Consider the following 17,500-nt stretch of genomic DNA (forward strand, 5'->3'; position numbering starts at 1 on the left):
TTGCAGTGGACAAATAACCTTTTTAGACTTTTCCAACGCTGCACATGGTGGATGGTGTCCACTCGGCTCCACACACCTTCACACTACCCTGCCAGCACCAGCTTGACCTAACTATTGTTCACACCCGTCATTAACCAGCTGTCCTCTTTCTGATGTCAACCTGCTGTTGCTCTCAGGCGCAAGGTTCCCCATCAAGTGGACGGCCCCGGAGGCCGCGCTCTATGGCAGATTCTCTATCAAGTCTGATGTGTGGTCTTTTGGCATTTTGTTGACGGAGCTTGTGACCAAGGGTCGGGTACCCTATCCAGGTGAGTGGGCGTGTCTACCCATCATGGTCCAATAAAGAACCTGCTGAAAAAATTCACACTGCTGTCTACAGGACCTCGCTCCCACTTGGGAACTCCATCTCTCTTCTAGGGATGAAGGAAACCTGGGCCCTCATTTATCAATTAATTAATGAAACATCTCGTACGCACGCTCCTCCGCAATTGCCTGATGATAAAACCCACCTGTGTGGACTCAGGTGCTCATGTCCGTTCACCGTCATTTACATACAGACACGCCCTCAATGAACCATATTTGGTAACGCTACGTCCTCGGCACATGAGGGAATTCCCTGATGGAAACACTGGCTTCCAAAGCGCAAAAGAAAGTTGCAGAGGTTATAAACGCGGTGAGGACTGAGGAGAGGTTCCCGTCGGGAGTAAATAAAAGAATGAATCTGATAAATCGTAGAGTAATGGCTTCTCATTTACATTTTACATCTAAGGAGTCGCTCTGTTTGGAAATATCGTCTTAGAGTGCCGCCTCCTCTGAGCTGTCATTCAGTCTGATCACTCCGCGGCACGTATGATCGGGGAGCAGAGGAGGTTTCTCATAGTTAGTAAAATAAAATTTTAACTGGAATCGGACTTGTGCGGTTTATCTCACAAAGCGTCCCAAATCCCAGCATAGCAGAAGAATTTCCCAGTGCGCTCCCAGAGGACACGTTCCCTCCAGAGAGCACACTTCCAATAACAGAACAGCCGTGATATGAAGCCGGATTCCCACAGGTCACAGGTGTCTTTTGTTGGTTTTAGCACCAATCATGCCAAAAAGACATTTTTCCACCAACATAATTCCATATTGGGTAAATATAAGTTGTGATGAGGAAGAGGCGTGGATGACTGAGACCTTCAGTACTGCTCTTCCCCCATTCTACCACTAGATGCTGCTCCTGCGCATGGTCAGAGCTGGTTTCCACGCATGAAATATGCACAGATCTGTTTTGTAAGTGGGGTTTATAAATGAGGGCCCCGCATAAAGCCCCCGTTTCCTTCACAACACAAACCAGCAGAAGGCCCAGGCTCTGCAGGATGCTGTTCGGGTGCCCTTAGCCATGATGGAGAGGTTCCGCGTCCATTACAGGTCTTTTAGAAAGAGGGTTCTCTCAGTGGTACACTGTTCTCCTTGCAGCGAGAAGGTTGCAGGTTGAATCAATCAATCAATCAATCAATCAATCAATCAAATTTTATTTGTAGAGCACTTTCCACAACGTTATCGGAAGCCCATGGTGCTGAACAGCATCATCATAAGAAAAACATTCCCAGTACATGGGCATAAAAGCAAGATAAAAACATAAAATCATAAGATATCAAGCCAACACTATTACAAATAAAGAGAGATAACGGAAATAAGACTAATCGATCAAAAACAAATGGTGGACAAATAAAATCAAGCATGTGGGTTAAAAAGAAGAAGAATTAAAACCATAATGTCAGGGCAATTCAAATGACCCTAGCGCTAAAACGCAATCATATAAAAATGAGTCTTTCAACGAGACTTAAAAACATGAAGGGATGGTGCCTGCCTAATGCTCAGTGGCAATTCATTCCACAGAATTGGAGCCAGAACAGAAAAAGCACGACAACCCCTCGGTCGATATTTCGACCGGGGGACCACCAGAAGTTCCTGCTCGGCTGAGCGAAGAGACCGAGACGGAGCATACCTCTGCAAAAGTGCAGTAATGTACGAGGGGGCACTGCCCTGGAGGGCCTTGTAAACGAGAGTTAAGATTTTAAACTGAGCTCGATATTTTACCGGGAGCCAGTGCAGAGCAGTCAGCACTGGGGTAATGTGCTCTCGACATCTAGTACCTGTCAGGAACCTAGCCACAGAGTTCTGCACAAACTGGAGCCGTGCAACCGTGCACTGGGCCAGACCAGCATACAGAGCGTTGCAGTAGTCCAGACGGGACAGGACGAAAGCACACAACACAGACTCCAGATGAGCTCTGGACAGCAGAGGCCTGATCCTGGATAATCTTTTCAGGTTAAAGAAACAGGACTTCACCACTGTATTTACATGAGTGTCAAGATTAAGTGAGGAGTCGATTTTAATCCCCAAATTACTGACCATTTTCTTTTCATAGGGGGTCAATAGGCCAAGGTCAATATCAGCACCAGAGCTATTTCTTCTGCCAGGACTAAGTATTATGACTTCCGTTTTGCTCTCATTTAGGTGCAAAAAATTAGAAGCCATCCAACATTTTATGTCCTTCAAACAATCCAGTAAAGGAGAAACAGATCTATCCTCCCCACGTCGAAGAGGGAGATAGATCTGGCAGTCATCAGCAAAAAAATGAAATTTCATATTATGCTGGCGAAGGAGGACCAAGGACAGAGCCCTGTGGCACACCCGGCGTAGTCTCTCCATGACCTGCCGGTGTGATGGCAACTCACACTGCATCTCTAATACCCTAGTGATGATGAAGCAGTGAAAGAGAGTCAGTGTTTTAAAAATGTTTACTTTTTAAAATGTGTGTAAGAACATCAGATGTGTGTGTGTGTGTGTGTGTGTGTGTGTGTGTGTGTGTGTGTGTGTGTGTGTGTGTGTGTGTGTGTCTGCAGGGATGAGCAACCGTGAGGTGCTGGAGCAGGTGGAGCAGGGCTACAGGATGCCGTGCTCCCTGGACTGCCCCGTCTCTCTGCATGAGCTGATGCTGCAGTGCTGGAAAAAGGATGCAGAGGAGAGACCCACGTTTGAATACCTGCAGGCCTTCTTGGAGGACTACTTCACAGCCACGGAGCCTCAGTACCAGCCTGGGGATAATCTCTAAACCTTCCTGTCCTCCTCGCTCAGCGGAGACTCGAGCCAGACCCGGAGAGGCCCAGTCAGCGCTGCAAACAGCCAGGTCCACGTTCCTTTAAGGATCTGTAAAGCTTCCTCAGTGGAACCCCCCGTACACAGTCTCAGTGTGTCTGGACTCTTAAGCCGGGCGTACACTGTGCGACTTTTTCACTCGCAGCGTTCAGCTTCAGCTCAAACTGTACGACTTCCTCGCAGAGCAGATCTCACGAGTCATGTGCTCACACTGCACGACCCAGTTCTCGCATGCGACCTGACTGCTCACACTGTACGTCTGGTAGCAACACGTCGGCCCTAAAAATGTGCTAAAAATAGCAGTTTTTACTCAACACGTCAGACTTTTTTGTCTTGCCTGTTGTTCTTCGGGAGTGCTGCAGGAGGACACACAGGGATTTATGGGGGTTGGATGAGGAAAACGAAATAAAGAAAGTGAATCTGTGTTTTGTGATCAGTTTAATTTGACATGAACACGACAAACACGCTTTCTTGACAATCTTTGTGAGTAAAAAAACGTGTAGAAACAAAAACGAACAGCGTGTGTTATTAGGGAAATAGCGAGCGACCGGCCGGCGTTGATGCAGGATCGCGCGCGCATGCGCCGTGAGCGGTTCTGATACTTTTTGGATCGTAGCTGCTCGCAGCTGCTCGCAGCGCCGCTTCAACAGTGCGATACCCTCACGAGGGACGAGCGAAATATTAAACACACCAGAAGTCCCTGCGACCTCACGACTGCTGATCGGCGGCTGGTCACGTGGTGTTAATCGCCTCTCGTAACCCCCTGTACACTACACGACCGCTCGGCGCAAAACTCGCCCCGATGTCGTGGCTTCTCGCACGACTGGAAAATCGGCTCAAAAAAGTGAAAAAGTCGCACAGTGTACGCCCGGCTTTAAAGAGAACAGCTGATGGTGGAGCACCCCCCCCTCACACACACACACACACACACACACACACCTATGCTGGTAACTTCCAAGCTTGTATTTTCCATTTTTAACATGAACAGTTTTTTATTAATTCTACGTTTGAAGTTCAGAAACGACCAGCAAACATTTAGCATTGTTTCCCGTACATTTCTGCGTCTGTAACTAAAGATTTTTCTATATCTATGACATGTTTCCACCGTATTCCTGCGTCCCATCATGCTTTGCGCCAAAGATGCAAGCGACTTCCAGTTCCACGTGAGTTTGCATCGAGACGATGTGGCTCCTTCCTCGTTCTATGGGCTTTTAGAGCCTGAAAACGTGCTTGAACACCAGCTGCCACAACTCCTCGCCATTACACTCCTTCTACCTACTGAAGCAGAGAGGTGGGGGGACATCTTAAAGTCTGGCCAGAGCTAGCGTACAGTAGCATTTTAGCTACTGTCTGAGCTCAGTGGCATCCAACAGCGAGGCAATGAACTATCCTAAAAGCTCCGAGGCGGATCAGTACCAACACAGTAAAGGTTGGCCGTGTTTTGGTGAAAGAGGTGGGACACAATCTTATTTACATAACTTTCTATGCAGCAGATTGTAACTTGAGCCCAGAGCTCCTGGAGACCTGCTATCCAGGAAGTTTCAGTGGATTTTCCTGCTTTAACAGGTTAGATTAACTGTTAAGCAACTCAGCTATTTGTTGCTGATTAAAACCAGGTGTGCTGAAGAAGATAAACCTCTAAAACATGCTGAATACTAGCTCTCTAGGGCCGTGGAGCCAAACCCTGAAGCTAATCCAATGCTATGGCTAACGGCTACTCACCATTCAGAGCAGGTTCTGTTGGGTCGGTTCCGCTAGTTTCAGGCAACTCACAAGCTCAAAACAATAAGGCTCAGGTCCGCTTGTCTCCTCCAAATAGACTTGGTCCCTTTCTTCTCGAGTGTCTGGGTAAGGAGGGGGAGAAACGTCCTCCACTTCTAATAACTGCTCAGAGTGAAGGGAGCTAGCTTCGTCTAGTTAGCCATCGTCTTCGTCACTGCCGCGGCTCCGCCCTCTCGGTCCTCCAGGCAACGCCTACTAATGTTGCAGTTTTTAAAATTCATACGTGGGTGGAGTAAGACTCTGAGGCACACTTGACCCGCTCTTTAAAAGCAGACGTAGAGCCGAGTCAGAGCCTTAAATCCATCATCACCGTGTTTTGGGTTTTAGTTTCTACGTCAGGTGAAATGCAGACAGCAGGACGGCACTTTAATAAAAACACACTTTCAATTATAACGATTCAGAAAATTGTGCACCTGAAATCGTACCTGTTGTTCTTGCGGGACGGCTGTCAGATCTCCTTACCACGCGCAGTTTCTCCTCCAGAGGTTTGTCACATCCGACAACAAAGTAGGATGCAGGTGTTCCTCTCCAAGTTTTCACAATAAAATAAAAAGGATGCACAAATAAAGTTTGTGGGGGTTTTCAAGTTAAATTTTTTCAGCCACGTCCTTCTGGCTCCCTCGTCTCCGGGGAGGTGGTGAAAACCGCAGCAACGCTCTCTCCCTCTGGAGGTGCATGTTCTAAACGTCGCTCTTGTAGCTACAAACGTCGTTTTCTCTGGTTGTCAGAACAAGCGCGAACAGCACAACATGTTCCCAAGCTGCCTGCTACATTTTTTGGGTTAATTATGTTTTTAAATCCTTTTCTAAAGTTCAGAAAAACTGTTACTAGCAACAAAACCTCACAATGCAAACCAATGGGTATGCAACACTTCAGGTATCTCACCTGGTGGTGCATCAGCGTTTCTCCATGAGGCTACTCAAAAACATGGTGGATAGATTTAAAACCATATACCGTGTGTGTGTGTGTGTGTGTGTGCGTGTGTGTGTGTGTGTGTGTGTGTGTGTGTGTGTGTGTGTGTGTGTGTGTGTGTGTGTGTGTGCGTGCGTGCGTGCGTGCGTGCGTGCGTGCGTGCGTGCGTGCGTGCGTGCGTGCGTGCTTGCGTGCGTGCGTGCGTGCGTGTGTGTGTGTGTGTGTGTGTGTGTGTGTGTGTGTGTGTGTGCGTGCTCTGGTCTCATGGACATTGGGATAGATGGTTAACAATCGTAGTCCGATTTGGAGAAACACCATCTGTCCACTCCTCTGCTGGCATTGCTCATCTGATCGTCTTCACCAGTTCACCAGTGTTGTCTTGGCAACCGTTTATATTCCACCTCCAGCCATTGCATGTGATGCCATCAGTTCCGTTGTCGCTAACGCATTCCCCAAACCATGCCAGCTGTACTCTCACCATTCCTTTTCACCCTGTACACCTCAGACTTCCAGTACAAATCAGAAACCTGTCATCTACAGAAACACTCAGATGACTCTGCAGTTGTCGGGTGTATCAGAGATGGACAGGAAGCTGAGTACAGAGAGCTGGTGGAGCGCTTTGTGGCATGGTGTGGAAACAATCATCTGACCTTGAACGTGAACAAAACAAAGGAGATGATTTTAGACTTCAGAAGAAACAGGGTGGAGTCAAACACTGTTTCCTTCATGGGAGAAGAAGTGGAGGTGGTTGAGGAACACAAATACCTTGGAGTTCACCTGGACAACAGACTGGACTGGAGAAAGAACAGCCAAGCCGTTTACAAGAAGGGACACAGCAGACTGCACTTCTTGAGGACGCTTAGGTCCTTCAATGTCTGTAGCAAGATGCTGCAGATCTTCTACAAGTCTGTTGTTGAGAGTGTGATCTCTTCAGCCATCGTCTGTTGGGGTAGCAGCATCAGAAGCAGGGACCTGAAAAGGCTCAACAGCCTAATAAAAAAGGCTGGTTCTGTTCTGGGGACGACTGTGGAACCGCTGGAGGAGATAATGCAGAGAAGGATTCTCCAGAGAATCAAGAACATGATGGACAACCCTGAGCATTCTCTTCACAAGACTGTCCGACAACGGAAGAGTGTCTTCAGTCAGAGGCTTCTTCAGTTTGGCTGCAACACTGACCGCTACTGGAGATCCTTCCTGCCAACAGCCGTTGTAATATACAATAACTCTTTGATGACCTGATTATTATTATTATTCTGAGCTACTACAGCAATCAATTTCCCTCTGGGATTAATAAAGTATTTTTGAATTGAATTCCTTTGGTCTTGTGTGAAGTTTTAGCAAAGACCAACGGGTGTGTGTTTTATTTAGCCTACAGCAGGTTCCCATGTTGCATTAGTATGTTTTATTTGGCACCTGATGTCTCCATATTTTTGTATACTCACTGTAAAGCTAGCATGCACGTGTCAAAGAGACAGCTGAACTGGTAAAGCATCCGCCGTACACGCCGAGGACCTGAGTTAGAATCCAGGCTGGGACATACGAGGTTCTGTTTCCGATGGTATGTGGAAATAATTATCTTTTTATTACATTAATGATATATTTTTTTACATTAACACAGTAATAAGAAGCCTAAATTTGATTATTAAACATCCAAAAGAGACGCGTTGAAAGACGTCACAACCAGACAAGATGGGAAGTTTCTAATTTTTAGTGTTTAATATTTTCTGCATTAATCAGCTGGAGGTTTGTGGTGAACACAAAGTTAAGATTTCACTACTGTAGGTAAAATGTGTGTTTAGGAAATGGCATCTACACCATAATTATGTCTCTACACACTCCCTAGTCCCAGGCACGCAGATAGGGTGGGGGACCGGGGGGGGGGGGGGGGGGGGGAATCTGCCCCCCCCCCCCCCCGATCCGTCCCCCCCAACTAAGGCCAGAAAGAAAACAACATTGGAGGTTAGGCGCTTGAAGCTCCTTTTTCCAGTTACATTGAATGCAGCATGACGTAAACAAACACCGACTCCAGAGGCGCCGAAGTGGTTGCTGCAAGGATGCAGGATGAAGCGAAAAATGAAGAAAAGCAACGATTGCTGCGTGTTTAAAAAAGACCAACAGTGTAAGTAGGCGGTACCGATCTGTCTGTTTATGCATGTTGGTTCTAGTTTCAGTACGTTGTTGTCGGTGTTGGGACTTACTCGTTATAAGCAAGCCCCCACAATGGAGCTCTAAAATGGAGTCAAACCCGGAAGTACCTAAAATTGCAGTTCCACCCTCATCCACTAGGGGCTGGTGTCAGAAGCGAGCAAATCCTCATTGACTCCCATGTTAAAAATACCAATTTCACAGCAGAAATAAACATGTTTACAGCCTGGTACCAAAACATGTTTTTGGTTTAAATGATCTAGTTTACACTCATGACAACTCTGAGGGGGGTGAATTTTTTTCTCACTCTTCTGTTTAAGTGTATTAAAAGCCTAAAATTCTGTATAATTAATGAGCATCAGACCCACGTGACCACAGAGCTAGCTCCATGGAAAGGCCTCAGTAGAGCCTCGGTCTGGCCTGGAAACTGCTCCGGGATTTTGAGTCTGTGTGTGTGTGTGTATTCTTGTTTGGATATTTTTTGTGCAATTGTTGGACTAAATGACTTGCTGTGGCATTAATTGCACGAATAGAGCGTCCAAGGAGTCTCCACTTCATTTTTTTCGGTAAGTAAAATTATATTTATGTATTTTAGGTCACTGCCGAGCTGAGCTTAGATGTTAACATGTACTGTTTAACCATGAAATTTAAATGTAATAGGGTAAAACCCAGTGCATTTAACATAATGCTGCACTTTAGAAAATGGGTTGAAATATAACATGTTGGTGGAGCTGGGTTCCCACTATCGGCTTGTGGAGCTCTCGGGAGACCGATGTTTTCCACCCGGTTCTCCCCGCAGCTCGGCGCATCTCTGTCTGATCGCGGGTTCTGTTTGATGCGCCAGGCTGACGGCTTGTGAAGCTCTGGGATGGAAACCTTTCCACCCGGTTCTCCCCAGCGGCAGCTCTGCACATCTCAGATCGCAGCGGCGCTTGTCTGCTGCGCGGGCTGCCGGCTTGTGGAGTTCTCGGAGACCTCTGTGTTCCACCCGGTTTTACCCAGCGGTCAGCCCGGCGTATCTCTGACTCAGAAGCTCTGGTGTTGTGCACAGTTAACTCCGGTTGTAGCTAGGTTGCTACCTCCATTAGCTTAGCTCCCACCTCCGCGTTAGCTTTGGGTTAGCTTCAGGTTAGCTTGTAGCTAGTTCGACCGGGTGTCGTCAGTTGATCCCAGCCTTACAGCCCCACCCTCAGCTCCTCCTCTCTTCCCTCTTATGGAATTGTCTGGGCTTGACGGAACCTGTGACACGGTCAAAATGGCGGTGGTGGTCACCTCCCATTTAGCCTCAAAAACGTGTTATTGGAGCCTACGGAAAGGAGATGTCCATATATTAATGTCGATGGTTATAAGCGCCAAAGCCCCATTGCTGACTTTAACAAGTCTCATCTACAAACATGATCCCTCATGAAGTTACTACTTTACACCAGAAGATAGTGGAGATGTGGAACCTTCAGGCTGAGCAAAGTTTGGGAGTTTTTAGAGCTTGAAAATCGCCTCCCGCTGAGAGGCTCCCAGTCGGGGAGAGGAGGAGATGCGCGCAGCATGAAGAGGGCCAATATGATAATGATAAATGACCCGCACTTGTGTAGCGCCCCTCAGAGTAAGGCCTCCAAAGCGCTTTACACTACAGTGTGTCATTCATCCATTCACACACACATTCACACACTGGTGGGGATGAGCTACAATGTAGCCACAGCTGCCCTGGGGCGCACTGACAGAGGCGAGGCTGCCGAGCACTGGTGCCACCGGTCCCTCCGACCACCATGAGCAGGCAAGGTGGGTTAAGTGTCTTGCCCAAGGACACAACAGCAGAATTCTCTGTTTGGAGCTGGGATCGAACCTGCAACCTTCCGACTACTGGACAACCCGCTCAGCCTGTTGAGCTACTGCTGCCCCAATATCAGATAAAACCTATAATTGCCAGCAGGTCTGGTCTTTGTTGACTGATCACTTTGTCTGCTAATGACTGACTGATTATGAAGCAGAATATTGACTCTGATGTAGAAATTCACTCATCCAGCCGGGAAGATGGACGCTGCTGCAGCATCAGACAGCTGGTGCTGCACGAGAGGTGTGGAGCTTACAAGCTCCAAACGTTGGGTTTGATGTTGGTTTGACCTTCTCTGGGACGTGATGGATGTAGAAATGATGGTAAAACACCGCTAACGTGACAGACGTAGCGACAATGTAAAAAGAAAGCCGTAAAGAGAGGCAGATGCCGATGCGTTGTATGTGGAAGTCCAGTGTGCCACATAATCATAAAAAAAGTAAAATATAAAGTTTAAAAAGTGATTTATGTGTTTATATATAAATAAAAACTTTCCAAATTTAACAAAAATTTCCTAATAACTTAAAAATACAAAGGAACATCTGTTGGTCAGGCTGATGGGAACCACAGTAAGTGATAAGTGAATATTGTAATAATAATATAATAATAATATTACTGAAATAAAGCGTTATTTACAGAATAAACAGTTGTGATGATTCATTTATTACTGTGAAGCAGTCGAGGCATTATTTAATCACTTTAGATAAAACAGAACATGATTGTAAATAACGTGTAAAGTTAGGAAATCATTTACGAGACGTTGTTTTATTGTTTTATTAAAAGGGAAAAGCATCTTCTGCATGGGACAGAGTTACAGCTCCATGTCAGCACGGGAGATCATTTGGATGAAGCCTCCAGATGTACAGCCAGAACAGTTAAACAGGGAATTGTTTTGGTGTGGAAGACCACAAAATTCCAGGCAGAAGAAACCTGCTGGACACTGGAATGTCTGTTGACCTCTGACCTTGCTGAGGCAAGCTGCGGACAAATAACGTTTGAGTCACACAACCTTCTCCAGTGCTACATGAGTGAGTCTGTGTGCGTGTCAGAGACATCGAACAGTCAGGGTGAGGTTGGCGCCTCGTGGCGGGATGATGTAGCGCTCCTCTCTGAGCAGACGCAGCAGCAGGTCCTGGGTGTCACTGGGCCAGCGGTAGATCGTGGTGCTCTGGAGCCAACCGGGTACGTGTTTCTGACACAACAAAGACAGCACATCAGCCACAGAGACAGCTGTCTTGGTACACCATGCAAATAAAATCAAGCAATTGTTCTTTCACAGCAATGAAAATGAATTTCTAAATGTAATTATTTTAGGGGGGGGGGGGGTGCATCTCTATTATACAGTAAATGTTAATTATTCCTACATTTTAGTTCTGAAACTCCTTTGGAGAAAGGAACAGTTTAGCATACTTCATTTTTTCTTTCAGAAAGAAATACAGGACATATGTACTGTGTTTGGTTGATGATGATGATTATCAACAACAACAATATAAACGTATTTGATGTCAGGGACATTAGCAGCAGCCTGTTCTCACCTTTGTAGCGTTGGGGAACAACACAGGAACCAGTCTGAAGTTCAGGCAGCCTTGTTGAATAAACTCATTTTGAATCTGAAGCAGTGGAAAAGAAACAACATCTCATTCAGTACAGCTGGACAGTGAACACGGGCTTTAAGTACATTTGTCACAACTGTACTTAGTGGGTCTGACTAGGCCAGAGTAAGACGCTGCTCCACCCTAGCCGAGAAATGTAGACGGACCATGGAAGAAGCAAAAGGATTTAGCTTTGCAAGTCAGTCTAGTCACGCAACATGAGAGCCTGAGCGGGTCTACCAACAGCCGGAGCAGTGCGTACTCTTGCTAACTGCAGATCTCTGTTGGATTGCTGAGTGAGATTACCACCAGCACCACAATGGGGAGAAACTACAAATAAAGCCGTGGCTCGACTGAAACGGCTTTGGCACCAACTTTGGGCAAATTAGACGTGGGCGTATCTCTGATTCAAGATCCGACAGAGGTACTTAAGTCTTTCATTGATGTAGCAGGACTGGTTGGCCTCTCAGCCGGTTCATTGTGTGGCCTTTCACCTTTGGAAGGAGCTCAGTATACAAGGACAACAGTGTGGCTCTGCTTCCGTTACACCCCAGTGAAAGGGGGATAGTGAACAAACAACGTGGACACGATGTAACGTCTGTCACTTCCTCTGTAATAATGAACTCTCAGCAAAATAGAACAAACTTGTGCATCACGTGTACACAATATAAAAAAACTGTTAAAATGAATGTGTACCACATCACTAGAACACCTGCGGAGGTCATTCGCAAACTCCACCCCTTTATTCTAAGTTAGACAGGTAGCGACCGACTGGCTGCAGGAGCTGCAGTGGGCGAGGTGCATTGTGGGTAGTCTTGGTTTTAGTTAGTTTATTCTATTTTGGGGATTGAATGCATGTTTATTTTGGGGGGTTGTGCTCTTAGTTATCGCTTCGTTGTGTCGTGTTGGTACCGTATGTGAGGAGGCTGCTCACAGGAATGGGACTGCTGCGCTGTTTCAGGACTCTGCTCCTTGTGATCATTTCTCACCGGCAGTCATGAGGGGTACCAGACACGAGTTTACTGGTGTTATTCGGTGTGGCTGTTACACAGCGTACTCAGCTGAAGATACTTGTATTCAAGTAAGCAGGTCTGACTGCTGATAGTCGCACTTCCTTGAAAATAGCACGCAAACCGATTGCACTTCAATTGATAAATTTTTGGTACTAGGTAATTATCTTTTGAAGATACTCCTGAATACAAAGTAAAATTTACTTAAACACAAGTAACTATTACTTAGACAAACTAGTACAGTGTACTGAAATTTTTGCTTGCAATTTACTAAAGCTTGAGTATATACAACTCAGAAAAGGTAGTTCAGTAAACAAACTTCCAAGTACTTTGTACTAGTATGACTTGGTTAGAATAACTTGTAATTAAGTTGATTTACTTGAAAGAATCAGTAGATCTAACACATAATTATCTAGTCCTGTGTACTTGTTGTTTAGAGTGCTTTCGGTTTGCATGCTTTAAGCTGAACTAATCAGATTTAACAGTGTGGATGGAGACGCTGCAGGCGCACGCCCGCGCCACAGACGTGGAGTCCTGTGGAGAAGAGGGCGGCGAGGTTCAAAATTGCATAAATGTTGATAAGGAAAATGTGCTAATTTGCCGTTACTTTTTCAAAAAATATTAAGCTGTGCCCGCGACTTCGTCCCAGATTTTCATTTCGGCCCAGTGTGAATATGAGTTTGACACCCCTGGTCCAAGGCATGTTTTCTGGGACACCCTGGCCTGAACATGTGGGCTTCCTGCTGTGGTCCCACTGCTGTGAGGCTTTTTTCTTTCTGTTGCTTTTTCTCGGCCTCCCTTATCATCCCAACGCTGTTTATCCTGACTTTATCTGAGAACAAGTCATTGCATTTTTTCAGAAAATGTAAAATTTTTATAAAATCATGGCTCTCCTGGTCTCTGAATGCAATTGACTACATTCTTTTTCCTTTTTAAGATCAGAGAAGGGAGCTCCCTTGTCTCTGAAAGGAACAAACCCAGTTAGATGCATTTTGGATACATTCTTGGAAAGAGTGGAATTTTACGCGTCTTTCCCTGGAAGATCCAGAACATTGTTAATTTTTAGATTTATGATTACCGGATTTCTGCTACCTGGAGTGGGAGGTTATCTGGTAAAATGATGGAGCTGTCAGGGGCAATTGAAAGATTCCCTTAGCTCAGTGAAGGTTATGCCATGCCTTAAGCACTCAGACTCAGATGTTGCTTGAGGTAAATTGCAAGCTGGACAATCTGGTGGGGATTCCACAACGTGCACACCGGACGGAGACCATGATGGAGAATTCTACTGCACAGTATGGAGGGAAATAAAACTCCTGTTTTGGCTGCTTGGATGCTCTTGAGATCAGCAAAGACTAAAAAGAGGAGGGAGGAAAACACATTTCTAGTTTGTTCTAAAACGATCATCGTCATCTGAATCTCGCTCTGCCCTCCCAAACCTACTCCTGATGTAGAACTGTGGATCTGGCCGTGAGGTCACGGCGTCACCAAGGACTCATTGCTCTTTCCACCTCAAAACACCGTCCCTGACAGCAGAGGAGGTACAACATGCTGCACACTCTCTTGGTTGAATAGGGAATCCCTTCCACCCTCCTGTTGTGGACTGATGTTGCAATCTGTTTGTGCTCACATGCTGGGTTAGGGTTCGGGTTACCCATGTTGGGTTAGGGTTACCCATGTTGGGTTAGGGTTACCCATGTTGGGTTAGGGTAACACATGTTGGGTTAGGATTAGGGTTACCCATGTTGGGTTAGGGTAACACATGTTGGGTTAGGATTAGGGTTACCCATGTTGGGTTAGGGTTACCCATGTTGGGTTAGGATTACACATGTTGGGTTAGGGTTACCCATGTTGGGTTAGGGTTACCCATGTTGGGTTAGGGTTACACATGTTGGGTTAGGGTTACACATGTTGGGTTAGGGTTACACATGTTGGGTTAGGGTTACCCATGTTGGGTTAGGGTTACCCATGTTGGGTTAGGGTTACCCATGTTGGGTTAGGGTAACACATGTTGGGTTAGGGTTACACATGTTGGGGTGATTTTTGGTATATCAGATCTATCTCTTATTGGGGGTAACTCTGAAATGCATTTTTCCATCTGCTCCTCCTATCCTCATGTAAACTTTCTCATGCTTCTTGTCTGTTTTTCTTCTCCACTCCTAGTTTTACTAATTCCCCGCTAACTTTACATTTTTGTAGTTCATTCTACTGATTTTACGGCTTTAGTTTTGGCCACCTACACTTTTAGTTAATCAATGTTTCCATACACTTAGTAATTCATGGTTAGCGTTTTTACCTCCTCAAAGTACCACCTGTAGTCACCACCCCCCCCCCCCCATTCTTAGTTTACTTCCTAATATCTTATTGAGATTTTGTTAGTTTCCAGTTTGAAGTGCTGCTTTAGTTTGGGTCACCTTCACTTACATAGTAATTCCTGGTAAGCCTTGTTACCTACTCAAACATACCAGCCACTTTTAGTTTTCTACTTGATGCCTTATTGAAGTTCTTAATTCAAAAATAACTTACAGAAAAAAACTAACTACTAAACTATTGATCACAATGGCATTCATCCAGTACTGATACTAACATTAGGACTGGTACTATAGATACTTGTATAGATCTACCTCTTCAGGGTGATGCTGGCAGATTGCTCCCCTACTCACCTGGTTGTGGATGTACTTGGTATGCAGGCCGTGCTCGTCATTTCCAGATCCCTCCACATCTTCTCTGTATTTGGGGCTGATGATGACAATGATGAGGACTGATTTCTGTGAAAGGACACGACTCGATCAGCTGATTTTGTTATCGAGACAGGACCTTTGCTCAGACTCGCCCAGGCTTACATCGTTAAGAAAGCGGTCCATCCACCTTGCGATGCCCATTCTTCGGATAGGATTGTCAAACATGTCAATCTACAGAGAGGCATGGTGATTGTATGAATCTGTACACCACAAGGGTAAGCAGGATGTTAAAGGACCTACTGCTGGATTGAAGCCCTGGCTACGTAGAAAGCTGATGAAGGACGGGATTTCGTTGGCTGTGTCCACTGAATATGTGATAAACACGTTTCCTGTTAATGAAAGACCATTAAACTGTCAGCCCTTCACTCGAACAGCAAATCATGACAAGCATGTCTGGCCTGGGTGTGGCTTACTGCTCTCCTCGGGCAGACTAATAGTCCTCTTGACCTCCTTGGTGGCTGCTCCTGGACTTGCCAGGCTGGAGCTGTTCACGCTGACTTCATGCATTACGTCTCCAGGAAGTGGTGCACACTGAGGAGCAACTCCATGGCGGGTGTTTGGAGCTACTTGAGAAGGACGTCTACTTTGAGGATGATTCCTGGAGAAGAAAGGCTGATCAGTGAAAAAGCTCACACAGACTAACACTTGCTGCAGTAGGAAGTGAACAGTTTTTACTGGGGTGGCGTCTCCTGAAGTGGACCTGCAAGGTTCTCAGGATTGTTATAATAATGGTTCCTGTGAATGGGTGCTGGTAGGTAGCCCGTGTTCTGTCTCAGACCTATTCTCAGGATTGAATCTGGACCTGCAGAGACAAATGTGAGAAAAAAAGTGATGTTCTACTCAACCATGAATATTTTTCAGAACTATGAACAAGATCCAAAGGAGAAAATGGGTTTTATGGAGTCCACTTTCAAAACTGAACTTAAAACAGACATTCAATGTGATGTTCTGTTGGAACATAGCTGTAGGAGACCCCTGCTTTGCCCTGAAACAGGTGGTCGTGAATCTAACCCGTGCGGTGCTCACTTAGCTATTTTTGTGGTCAGTAGGTCCCTTTGATCTGCTTTGTTCAAAAGTAGCTCATCAGGTGAAAAAGTAGGAAAGCAGGCAACAGCTTTTCTGAAGGATTGAGAGGAGATACAGGAAGATGAGATGGGAAGGATTGGAAAATAGTCAACTATGAAACAAGGAAACAAAACAAAGTGCGTGAAAGGCAAAAGGTAGGTTGATATAACCCCACTACACATTTTTACCTTCATAAAGCAATACTTTATAAGCATGCAATACATTATTTGGACTAATGTTCACGGGACTTCGGTTTGGCACAAGATAGCATAGTACTTTGGTAGTACTACATCGATTGTCACGCCTGCAGAGTCTAAGTATTATTTCCTTTTTAGGTGCATTTTTGTAATCGTTTTATTTTGTTGTGCTTCTGGAACCTGTTGGAATTTGCTTCGGACAATGATGATGTCGCTAAAAGCTGTTAAAAACGCCTGTTTTTCATTCCGCCACCAGGCGTGCTACTTCAACTGCAGCCCCGCCTGGACTATGCGACACGCCGTCTGCTAAATGGACTGTTTCATGAAGGTTGAACTCCTATCTGAGATTCGTGGGGAAATTTCAATAATGTTCAGAAGGGAGCTGTCCATGGTGCTTGCGGAGAATCTCATATCTATCAGGTCAATCAGGCGTGGTAACAGAAATGGAGCAGCCTTTTTCCACACGTACGACTGATATTGTTTATCTCCAAGATAAAATGGATGGAATGTCAAACAAGATGGCTGCGTTGGAAAACAAATGTGAGGATTTGGAATCCAAGTCCCACCGTAACAACATATGCATCATTGGGGTGCCATAAGACAACGTTTCAACTGCTGGGGATGTGCCTACACTCCTTATGGTGGCATTTCAGCTTGAGAAACCTATGGATCCAGATGACCCAATGAATTATAGACCAATATCTAACCTTCCATTTTTATCCAAAGTCCTGGAGAAAATAGTGGCCATCCAAGTATGTGAGCATCTAAACACTAATGCTCTGTTTGAGGAATTTCAGTCTGGTTTTAGAGAGTATCACAGCACTGAAACTGCATTAGTGAGAGTTACAAATGATATTCTCATGGCCTCAGATAAGAACCTTGTGTCTGTTCTAGTCTTGTTAGATCTCAGTGCTGCCTTTGACACAGTTGATCACAATGTTCTTTTAGAAAGACTTGAACATGTTGTAGGGATCAAAGGAACAGTGCTAGGCTGGTTTAAATCCTACCTGTCTGACAGATTTCATTTTGTAAATGTACATGACAAATCGTCTTCATACTCCAGGGTTACTTGTGGAGTACCACAGGGTTC

General features: G+C 45.5%; 2 protein-coding genes across 4 annotated transcripts in view; one reads left to right on the top strand and one right to left on the bottom strand.

Annotated features, from left to right (window-relative positions):
* Positions 1-5,894, top strand: part of LOC107396024 (tyrosine-protein kinase Fyn) — a 63,565-nt gene extending 57,671 nt beyond the window's left edge. The window contains exons 11-12 of one of the 2 annotated variants that reach the window (XM_054734057.2): positions 177-308; positions 2,889-5,894. In XM_054734057.2, coding sequence (XP_054590032.2) covers positions 177-308; positions 2,889-3,097 — 341 coding nt within the window. In that variant the 3' untranslated portion in view covers positions 3,098-5,894. The remainder of the gene's footprint in view (positions 1-176; positions 309-2,888) is intronic. The other variant, XM_054734056.2, reaches the window with a different exon arrangement.
* A 4,674-nt stretch (positions 5,895-10,568) lies between these two features.
* The window catches only part of traf3ip2a (TRAF3 interacting protein 2a), a 13,448-nt gene continuing 6,516 nt past the window's right edge, over positions 10,569-17,500 (bottom strand). For both annotated transcript variants that reach the window (XM_015975524.3, XM_054734055.2), the window contains 7 exons: positions 15,824-15,950; positions 15,562-15,746; positions 15,389-15,477; positions 15,251-15,319; positions 15,071-15,175; positions 11,344-11,418; positions 10,569-11,000 (listed from right to left, as the gene is read on the bottom strand). In XM_015975524.3, coding sequence (XP_015831010.3) covers positions 10,854-11,000; positions 11,344-11,418; positions 15,071-15,175; positions 15,251-15,319; positions 15,389-15,477; positions 15,562-15,746; positions 15,824-15,950 — 797 coding nt within the window. In that variant the 3' untranslated portion in view covers positions 10,569-10,853. The remainder of the gene's footprint in view (positions 11,001-11,343; positions 11,419-15,070; positions 15,176-15,250; positions 15,320-15,388; positions 15,478-15,561; positions 15,747-15,823; positions 15,951-17,500) is intronic.

Source organism: Nothobranchius furzeri, chromosome 2 (assembly GCF_043380555.1).
Source record: "Nothobranchius furzeri strain GRZ-AD chromosome 2, NfurGRZ-RIMD1, whole genome shotgun sequence".
NCBI classification, from domain to species: Eukaryota; Metazoa; Chordata; class Actinopteri; order Cyprinodontiformes; family Nothobranchiidae; genus Nothobranchius; species Nothobranchius furzeri.